The 11,383-nt window shown below is 40.0% G+C and overlaps 1 protein-coding gene across 1 annotated transcript; it reads left to right on the top strand.

Annotated features, from left to right (window-relative positions):
* The first annotated feature begins 2,675 nt into the window (after positions 1-2,675).
* LOC137993375 (uncharacterized) lies at positions 2,676-11,077 on the top strand. The gene is made up of 4 exons (XM_068839189.1): positions 2,676-3,331; positions 5,458-5,679; positions 7,054-7,171; positions 8,525-11,077. The coding sequence occupies exons 1-4, from the start codon at positions 2,796-2,798 to the stop codon at positions 8,780-8,782; spliced, it is 1,134 nt and encodes a 377-aa protein (XP_068695290.1). The 5' UTR covers positions 2,676-2,795; the 3' UTR covers positions 8,783-11,077.
* Positions 11,078-11,383: the final 306 nt, after the last annotated feature.

Genomic DNA, 11,383 nt, shown 5'->3' on the forward strand with positions numbered 1-11,383 from the left:
TTCGCAAATTTTATTGCTTATGGCAAATTGTTTTATTCTCGATCGACACTTCCTAAAAGTCCCTTCTGCTCTCCTTAAAAACTACATATCAATATTTGTTTTCTATAAAGCAGGCTAACAAAATATGTACCTTGCTTGGTTCTCATTTTTGAGCGTTAAAATATAATTTTTGGTGGTATGTTCCTGAAAACAAGTCGCATAGTTTGACGTCCCCCATCCAGCTACTAACCCCGCCGGAAAGGGCTTAACATCATTAAACTTTGGTCTTGGAAAGCTGCAAGAAGCTCAGAATACATGCTTAATCAACATGTCAGCCTTGAAGCCGAATGTTTCTCGATTTCCTTTTATTTTCTTCAATCTTTCTGGGTCTAGTATTTTACCGAACCACATGTCTTCTGAGGGGGTATTTAGCAAAGATATCTACCATGGCACTGAAATGATTTACGATACGAAAACAATATCGTGTACTATTAGAGCTACATATTACGCAAGGACAACAGTTGAATCTCCTGAAAAAACAAAACGCAGCTCAGTTGACAGTTATGGAACAAAGCACCGTCAAGTTACTGCACTACCACACGTACGCAATGCGTTCCTACTTTAAAAAATATCCCGTATCTCCTTAATTCCACCCCCCCCCTCCCCACCCCAGCCAAAAATCCCGTATCCCTACATTTTTTAACCTAAATATTCCGTATCCTGATCGCTTCTCGGCCTTTTGGCTAAGATTAGTTTCTCGGGAAAAGGCTACGGTCAAGTACCTGAAGTACCATTGTACTACCTACGGTACTTTTTTCAGTGCCATAAGAGGCAGGCACAGAACAGTTTCGGCTGTTTGTCTGTTCTCTCGAGAAGCGATCACTAGGGTTTTTGGGTTTAGTTTTTGATAGCTTTTTGTTCACTTCGAGTGTAGAATCATGACGAACTTTTGTAGTTTCTGAGAACTATTTACTACTTGTAGCTTTTGTTGATTTGAAATCGGATGATAGAGAGAGTTCTGACGATTTCAACCCGGACTGGACTACTGGATTTAAGCTTTCAAGTTATTGTGGAACGTTTGGTGCCAAGTTACTCTAATACTGAAATCAAGATTATGGAATTGTAAAATTAGAACTTTGGACTAGACTATAGAACACGCAATTTCGGAATTTTAGATTTTTGTCCATTAAGGGAAATGGTGTACAGATGTTGTCTTCTTGTCTTCGCCACGGCAGATTTAAACAGTTTTCAAGGAATAAGTGTCTTTTTGTCTTCGCCACGGCAGATTTAAACAATTCGCAAGAAAATAAACCAGGATTACGGAACCAGTCCTCGAATACAGGGCCCGGTTGTTCAGTCTTTTTCTGGTTTCCTTAGTCTAGATCAGTAAAATCTTCATCCGACTGGTCAGTTCCGTGAAAAAAATTATACCCTATTCTTGACACAAACGCTCTGATTTATGTACCCTATCCTAGAGTAAACTGCTTGAAAACCATACCCTTCGCAGCGGCATATACCTATATAGCTCATATATGGCAGTACCCCCCTCCCCCTCCCGGGGAGCTTCTGGCCCTCTGATGGCGAACATTTTCGACAATATCAACGGTGACAACCCGAATTTTTCAGCAAAGGTAACAAATTGAACAAGCGCCTGGAAAGATGCAGTACAATGCCGCCAACAAGGACATTGGTACGGTATTTTTAAACTTCAGTTACAGAGAAGGAGTCATAAGGCTCAAGTTTTTGTGGGACAACAACAACAACAAACGCTGCAACATGAAATTTCAGCTGCAGTGTCAGCAATGGGCCATTAGGTCTTCTGCTTTGTTTCACAGTCGAGCTCTGTGACGGGTGGCGAGAATGACTTTTCGAGAATCAAATTTTTGAATTTCGTTGTGTATTTAGCCGGTACTCATATGAAAAGCATACAGATGATCATTTTTGCAAAATAACATAAGCAATTCAACTTTCTTGGGGATGTTCTCCCATTTCTGAAATTCTACGCCACGTCCCCGAGTCCCGACGTCCCCACGTCCCGCGTCCTCACGTCCTCACTTCCCTACATCCCCAAGTCCCCAAGTCCCCACGTCCCCTGTCCTCGCATCCCCGTCGCACTTTTCGACACAGCCCCCTTGCAGATTGTCCAGCCCCATTACATCTTACACCTCATTTTGACTGAAACTTTTTAATCATTTCATCCATTAACTATAGCAAGAATAATGTTTTCTATTTCTTTCCATGATATTACAATATTTTTAATGAGCTCTCTTAAATGAGAATAACTGGGCAAGTCCTTTTTCAAATCATGGGAGGGTATACTCCATGGGAGAACAGTGCAGCTCAAGTCACCCATAGTTAACTCTGAGCCACCCGACAAGTAAAGGCGCTGTTACACTGTGAAATGTTTCGTGTAACTTGTCTCGCAGTGTTCTGGCGACATTATGGCGGGACAAGTTGAACGGCGAAACATTTCACAGTGTAACATACCCTGCAACGGTCAAAATCGTTGCGAGATAAGTTGCAAGAGCCGTTGCCGAAAGTAGACGTGCAACTTGTCTCGCAACGAATTTTGGCCGTTGCAGGGTATGTCACGCTGTGAAATGTTTCGTGCAACTTGTCCCGCCATAATGTCGCCGAAAGATTGCGAGACACGGTTGCACGAAACATTTCACAGTGTAACAGCGCCTTAAGCTCAAGCGATTATTGTGTACTCTTTGATTTCATCGACTTATTTAATTATATCGCATAACCTTTACTCTACTGACGGAAAATATATTTGGAAGGGTATCAAAAACTGAAAGATCCTTCACAGTTTGATGACGTCATGTTTAAAAGAAATGGAAATGGCGGCGGAAGAAAACTTTCCAGAGGAAATATGGTTTCACATTATTTCATACCTGGACGTAGTTCAAGATATTCTTAGTTTAGGCTGCACTTGTAAAAGACTTTGCGAACTGACAAACCAAAATGTCATTTGGCGAAGACGTTTCAGAGTCGATAACAACCATCTGCTGTCTCTTCCTCGATTCTCAATGTCTTCTCACTATGTCAAGTCGAATACCGATAACTGTGAAGACTTTGAAGAGGAGTCAGGAGTCTGGAAGAAGTTGTACTTTAAAGCAAGCCACGCTCTTTCTTTTGAGCGTAGACACTATTATTCAAGTGGTTTTACTGATCTCGCCCGAGAGAGATTGTGTGCGGAGTTTGTGGCGAATTCGTCCAGTGCATCTAGAGTGAAGGGAATTAGGTTTGACGATCGAGCACCTGGGAAACAGAGTGTGGAAATGTGGATTAAACTAAACAGAAAAAAGCCCGACGGAGTAATCATAGGATGCCAAAGCGAATCTGTAAGGTATGTACATAGTTATTCACACTTTGACGCCATCATTTGAAAACTGATGGTTACTATGGAGGACATCACAGACACACAAGTGCAAACTCTGTGTACGACAGGAAATGTTTAATCAGGACTGAGATAATGCAATGAATCAGTTATTAAAAAAATTAGCCAACTTTGCTCACAATTTGGAAAAAAAAATTGTTGTGTGTTGGTGCACTTGTGAGAGTTTTCGCCTGAATCCACCCGTGTCCCGACTGTAAGGTGTCATATTTTTGTGCCCTGACAGGTCTTTCACTGGGTGCGCCAGTTTTCTCATGTCACTAAAGCAACCTTTGATTTGATCTGCTTAGATGCCTGCAAAAGGACAAGAGAAGTTGTTCTTATCTATGTAAGCTTGATACCTGAGAGAATTCAGATTATAAATAGGTGTGAAAGTGGGAGTGGAAGAGGAGTGGTAGTGGTAGTGAGTACATGTACTAGTTGTGTGACATTTCTCTTGACCCACCTCCAATTTTAATTAAATGGCTTGAGCAAAGCTTAATGGTAAAGTGTTTTATAAAACACATATTTGGACATATTTCCCTGTAGGCATTCATTATGGTTTAATAGGAGACTTCGCCTCCATTGGGTAGGCAGTTCCTACATCCATTGTGTCATCAAGTTTGCTTAGTAACCTGGCATTATGCTTTGACTTGCACGTGTAATATTATTCGCGACCTTCAGATTGGAGTACGAGGATGACTATGAGTTAGAGTTTTTAGTTCTGAGCACATGCATTTCAAAAATTTTTGTTCATTTACAGTAATGCGCATGTCCAGTACAGAAAACTGGTACTCGTTCTCGTACTCCAATCTGAAGCTCGCTAACATTATTCACTGAAGTGTTAGCACCTAACTATTGTGACCAATCAGCAGGCAATTACAGTATAAAACAAAACCGGCCTACTTTTTTTTCCAACCAAGTGCTCGCTGCATCACATTTCAAACTACCAGTACCATTTATGAAAATGTCTTAATCCTGTGACTCCTGAACCACCCGGCCCCATTGACAAGTAAAATTCATCTGGCATTAGACAGAATAAAATCTATTTTCTTCTCCAAGAAGGCAATGAGTTAAAGGGGAGGGGAGATAGTTTTTTGAGTAGATGTAGAGGTTGTTAACCCATTGACTGATGACAATATTTTGTGGATCCGAAACAAACTGAAGAAGAATCTATCAGCTTAACTGATGAAAATGACCTTGAAGAGGAAGAAATTTATGAGAGAGAGAGAGAGAGTGATTAAGATGAGATCGAAGGCTTTTATTGAGCTGAGTTTGTGCTCAGTCTGTCATTAAATGGCTTCTTTAGAGGCCATCAAATGGAAAATTACAATAAATAAAACAACAATAAGATGGTGCGTTATGTTTAGATCCACACTGAATCGTCATTTCTGCACACAAAATATCCTGCATAACCTTGATGTTACTGGAATCTCTCACTTTATTTAGCAGATTGGCTACCAAGTTAATCTCGATTATTAAAGATCTCTTTAGAATGCTGTTTGGCATTTTCCCCTGCATGCGATTTGTGCGCTGATGCCTGCCCACCTCTTCAGACAATTTCTGAAAAAAAGACTACTGTTTTGAGTTATAGAACTTACAACTTGATGCAATAATTTTTAAGAATTGTGAATGATGTCATAGTCGTCTGTTTGTATGTGCCAAAAGTGCCTGTTTATCTGCTCATCTGCATACCATAATGGTGAATCTCCTAATTGTCACTTAACATGTCTGTTCAGTTTGGTCTTTTCATCTGAGAGAAAAAGAGAAAAAATTCTCAGAAATGAGAAAAACATAGTATTTTGAGGATCCTAAAATGTGTGTTGACTTGTACACAAGGTGAACTTATACAAGGATAAAAGCTGTAGTTGTAATAGTAGTTGTAGTAGTAGTCTCAGTTGTAGCAGCAGCGGTAGCTACAGTCATAACACTGCCAGTACTGTAGTGGTAGTAATAGCAGCAGCTGACTAGCAGCACTAGTAGTAGTATGATCAAGTTTGTGACATTTCTCTCCAATGATTCCTCTGTGCAATCAACAATTAATTAAATAATAAATATAATATTGAATAAGTAATGATTAATGTGATTGTTGTGATCAGTTCCAGTAGGTGGCCGAAGTTCCATTGGCAGATTCTCCATGTTGGTCCAGATGGATGCATTAGAGGATCTCTTGAGCCCTACAAGTTTATGAAGGGACCTTGCATTAATGATGGACAGTGGCATCACATTGCCTTATCAGCATCCTCTGATTGGCAGTGGATGTTTGTGGATGGACATGTTGTTTGCTCGATAAACTTTGGAATTGGACATGAACTGCACAGGTGCGCACTCAGTCATGTTTGTCCCAGAAAGGTCTTAAGCTGAAAAATATCTGTGTATGTGTAGCTATCACTATAGTTTATAGTTACTTTACCATTATTTCATTTCAAATCATCTCTGTATTATTAGAGAGTCATGAGATCATAACTCCTTCTAAGTAATAATAATAATAATAATAATAACTTTATTTAATAAAGTCTCAAGGTTATTTAGCCAAGCACAAGGGCTCTACTAATTGGGGAGACTACAAATCAAATCAAATGTTGGTTTTTGAGGAGAGTTTACCCAGGGAATAACCTCTCAGAGCAGAGTAGAAAACCAATACACTCAACCCACATAGAGCATCGAATCTGGAAATCGATCCCTGGGCCACATTGGTGGAAGGCAATGTTGATGTACAGTAGGGGGAAGACTCCCCGTGTTGTGGTCTGTCCTCCTTTCACATGCACACTTGGGTTGAGTGGGTGGGTGTCATCAAATATGGGTTGTAGCCGCCGACAGAGGTGCCTTTACATGCTGACATCTAATCTCACCACAGAGAAAGAATTTTAAATCGCCATGACACTGTACATGATACGTGCGATATAGAAACCATTACGATTGCCATTAATTTATATCACCTTTTCTATGAAATATGCCCTCACTCCAAAACGTTCTGGACTAATATCGAATCATACTGGTACCTTCTATCGAATCAGCCAATCCATCTTTCTGCGCAAAACGTTTTATTTGGAGTTTTATCAAAACAATGCCCTTTATCAAATTTATTAAATTATTTCATATTAATTGGAAAATTATTTTTGTGGGACTGCAGAAGAAGCCAAACACTTCCTAAAATTCAAGGACTGCAATCGAAACTAAAGATTAAATATGAAATTGAAAAAAAGATCAACAAAAACAACTTCTTTGAAAAGAAATGGGTACTCACTCCAATATAATTACTTAAGTTATTTATTTATTTACTTTTAATATGCATGTATCTTTTATTTTGTTGCTCATTGTTTTTAATGTAAGAATATAAATATAATTAGCATCTGTAATCGTATTATTTTGTAAGTAGTGTATAAATTGGTATTGCAAGGTTAAAAAGTATTCATATTGTTTTTGTAGAGCAAGTATTGCAATGGTATTATTGTAAGTAGCACCTGTAATTGTAAGTGCATTGTATTGTACGTAGTGCGTACGCAATTCAATTTTGAAATAGTTTTGATGGTAATATAATGGATTTTAGTAGTTGTTAATTGTGTAATTTTTGTAAGTTGTGTAAGTAGATGTACCAGTGTTGTAAGTAGTGGGAATCATAATAAAAAGCTATGCGTCAAAAAAAATTACCATTGCCATTCTATGAGAATCCAGATTTCTTTTTTTTCCTTTAGGTATTACATGAAACATAGTCAACTTGGTAATGGAGTCATAAGCTATGGCAGTTGTACACCGTGGGGAGACAATGCTATGCCACATGGACATTGTGGATGGTATCCTTTTCATGGTCAGGTAGGTCAAAGATTATTTTACAGAGAGCAAAGTATTGGTTGGTTGCTCTTCATTTGAAATGCATTGCTTTATTAGGAAATAACAATGTTCATTTTGTAATCTGTTCAGAGACATTGAAGTTATTTGGAATACTGCTTATCAAACAAAGGACAGTAAACTTTAACCTAAGACCCTAATAAGTCATGTGGCTCATTGGATAGGGGAACAGAGGGGCAGAAGCCTAAGACAGTGATGTTATCCTGTAGCTGTTGTAGACTGCTAGTTTCATTGGTCTCTCTTATAAGGGAAAGGTGCATTGTTGCATCCTCTATTGTTTTGTTCTCCAATCACAGCCCGAATCTGGAAAGCTACAGGGGGGGCAGTAGGACAGTAGGGGGGCAGGAACAGTATGGGAGACAGGAGGAAATATGCAAATGTGCATGCTAATTATTATTATGGAAAGGAAGTTGATGTTCTGGCCTTACTGTTTCTCCCTCCCCTTCCCAGCTCCCCACAGACACATTGATTGATCATGTGGAATGAACGAATAAAGAGACCAAGGAGTAACCTAGAGTTTAGATCTTAATAAATGCATGTGCGTGAAAAAAAAAAAAAGAAGGAAACTGGGAGAGTAATTAGTAGAAAATAATGATTAACTGCTGATTATTATTTTTTAAATTGCTTTCTCCACAAATGTTACTCAAACTCATACCGTCCCTCTCATAATCATTTCCTGCTCATCCAGAAGAGAGGGCATGTTTCATCTCAAACTTCTGTGGCTCGGAAGGTTCTATCCATTTTCTAGCTATTTTTTGTGATCTGAGAATATTTGAAATGACTTGACTTAAGGGTTTTTCTCCTGCTCCTTTGGTCTCCCTTCCTCTTGAAAATCAACTCCAAGCTAATTTCATCTGCCTGTCGAGGGCTATGAGCTTATCAGAGTATTTTCGAAAGTGGCCCATTCTCCTTTCTAGAACCTATGGAGAGTCAGGCTGACATGATGACCATCACCCATCCTTTCCACCTCTGTGTTTGCATGTGGGCTTAGTTTCAATCAACCTCAACCTGACTCCAGGTTTTATCTTCTGCTCCTCTAATTTTCCTCCCTAATGTAAATCAACTCCCAGTTGATTTCTCATCTGCCTGTTGAGGGCTCTGACTTTATCAATGCAAACTGTCAAGTGTATCCCACGAGAAATTAAGTTTTTATTACATGTACTGAATGGGGGCATTTTTGAGTGGGCAGGAGGTTATTAACCCTTTAATCCCCATTTCAGGGATGGTGAGGTGTATCAGTCCTTGCAGGTGACATTTTCAGATTCCCAATCACTTGACATCGTGTTGGTAATTTTTTGTATCATTTGTTCTCCCAAGGTAAGGGAAGTTCGCATCTGGTCAGGCGTTTTAACAGAATCTGATGTGCGTCAGAATATGTACTTGCAAAGAATTGACCTTGTTCAACAAGCATTGACTAAACGTCACAAGTGCACACTGGTTGGTTACTGGCCCATGAACAGGCTCATGTCAGGACCATGGCCCTGGCAAGGATCATTGGTAACTTGCACATCACACTTAGAAGAAATCGGGCAGAACAGTGTGCAGTTACGAATAGTCTTCTCCACTTTGCCTTGACCACAGTCTACAGGGATTTGTGGGAAGAGCTTCTGCGGTGCATTCCCCTGTCACGTAGGAGGATCAAGTCCTTGTTGTCCAAGTCTTGCAACAGTACACAAGAAGAGATCTTTTCCTAACCCTACTACGTTGGACCACGTAAAACAAAGAGAGCTTCACCAAGGGTAACATGAAAGAATACTGCTGCGGCAATGTCAAGAAGCTGATGTTGTGCAAATCACCTCGAAATACAAAGGCACCTTACACATCCCCAACGGCTGCAGAATCGTTCACCCTAGTTGGCTGTAAATTGCATTCTAAGCAAGGCAACTTGGAGTTTCAAAACCTGATAATAACAACAGTAACGTGACATTCATTCAGGTTGTAGTGAAGAACTAATGAAAAGCACATCTTGGAAGGAAGAAACAGAGAAACAGAGCTTAACCGTTGATTTCTCCTCAAAAGTAAAACAAGACAAGCATTGATGAATCAGGAATAAAAGGGTCAGGCCTCGCATGGGGTTGTTCATAAGGACAAATCACTATTCAACGGATAAACACTCGCAAAACCATTTGAGTTATCCAGTGGATAGTGATTTATCCACTGGATAGCGCTATTCAGCCTTCGAACAACTGAGGCCTGCACTGCACAGAGATTCATTGAATGTGTACATGTGTGTATATGCAATGAATTCTAAGCTATTGAAATCCAAAAATTACAATGCTCGAGTCTAATCTTAACTTGTTTAAGTTGTCGGCATCAACGACGGATCTCAGTAGACTGTTGTCATTTAGGCACCATACGATCCTGGGGGAGGTCCTGCCATATATGGACTATATAGGTATGTGCCGCTGTGAAGAGTATGGTTGTCAAGCAGTTTACTCTAGGATAGATATAAATCATAGCGTTTGGGTTTAGAATAGGGTATCATTTTTCACGAAACTGACCAGTCGCTTGAAGATTTTATCAAGACTAAGGAAACCAGAAATTCCCGCTCAAAAATATATAAAAATCGAGTCGGCAAAGTTTAAGTTTACGCAACTCAGCCTGAACAGTGTCGATGAATGGCTATCATGAAACACTTCTGGATATTATTAACTGTCAAGTATCGGTATTTAGACGGAAATCGGTGGGAGTTGACTCTAGTATAGGGTAGCAAAATTCAGCCGAACTAGCTCTGGTAAAGGCTAAGGGTTCCAGGGTTCCAGGGTCCCAGCGGCACATCCCACCCAGAAATTCCTAAAGTACCCGGCCCCCCCGGCCCCCCCGGGCATACGATCGGGGAAAGATAGCGTTTCACTTCGCCGACTTGACGATTTAAATCATCTACGTTCTTGAGATACAAAGGGAATTGTGACATCCGAAAATGGCCCGGGCCTGCTCCTTGAAAAAATGTATTAGGTTAAAACTGTGAAAATGTCTTAAAAGGTAGTTTTAATTTTTTTGACAGGTAATGTTAGTTCGATAGATCGTAGTCATTTTTCTCAATACTAACAAGACTGCATGACCACATGCGTAAGAAGACGCCCTAAGAACATAGCCTGTTCCACGCTCCCAGATAGTGGGGAAAGGGGGAAAACCCGCGCGAAAAGTGAAAGCCCCCACTCGCTTTTCACGCGCAGTTGTTTTCGTTTTCCCGACTATCTGGGTCCTGGAACAGGCTAGTAAGCACAAGCAACATATCCTCTACCTCTGAAAATGACGATTATCGACAATTCGTAATTTTCCCAGGAATGACTGTTACCGTCAATTTATATTACTCTGTCCCAGAACTTGTGGTAGCAGATGAAAAGAAAAAAGGAAAAGTTGTATTCCTGGACGGGATCTGAACCCGGAGCACCCACTGTGAAGGAACTGTTTTTATCCACTTAACAACTAAAGATCAACTGACTGACAATTGCACCGATTATTTATCAAATCTAATTAGTATATATAAAATCATTGCTGAATAATGGTCAAGTCTAGTACTTGGTTTTAAAATGGTTAGCTTTCTCTTGACGTTTTGGTAAGCGGCATTGTTTCCTTTTTAAACTTGTTTCTTAGCCGTTGATAACAGACACGTTTACAGCGGCATTCGGAAGAAAAAAAAAATTGATATATTAGAAAAAAAAGCGTTCTGTCAGTTAGCGATGCGGTAGTCTAGGGTTATTAATCGAACAATTCCAGGTTCGAGTCCCAGTCCAGCGAGTTTAGGCATTGGGGTTCGGATTCTAAAAATAGATATTCATTTCCCATAATCCCTATCAAGCTCTAAACGTCCTAAATTGACGATAATAGTCAATTCAGAGGTAGAGGATGAGTTGTGGCACAACTGGTGGTATTGCTGGCGCGGAGAATGGGGAGGTGAGCTGTGAATTCCTCCCCATTCTCCGCTCGTTAATTAATTTGCCTCTTGCGCCAAAACCACCTCCAACTGCGCAGGCTAATTGGACGCATGTTTCAAACTTTTTTTTTTGATTAAGGGGTCGACAATGCTGTGTTTTACGAAAGAGCTAAAAACAAAACAATAATGTAGCATGAGGTTATGGGTTTGAATTCCCTTCGAGTCACCTAAATTTTTCAGGTGTCTTTGTAAGAGACAATTGCTCAAATAGACCAATTTCGATATATTAAAATTCAGTC

Source organism: Montipora foliosa, chromosome 1 (assembly GCF_036669935.1).
Source record: "Montipora foliosa isolate CH-2021 chromosome 1, ASM3666993v2, whole genome shotgun sequence".
Classification (NCBI taxonomy): domain Eukaryota; kingdom Metazoa; phylum Cnidaria; class Anthozoa; order Scleractinia; family Acroporidae; genus Montipora; species Montipora foliosa.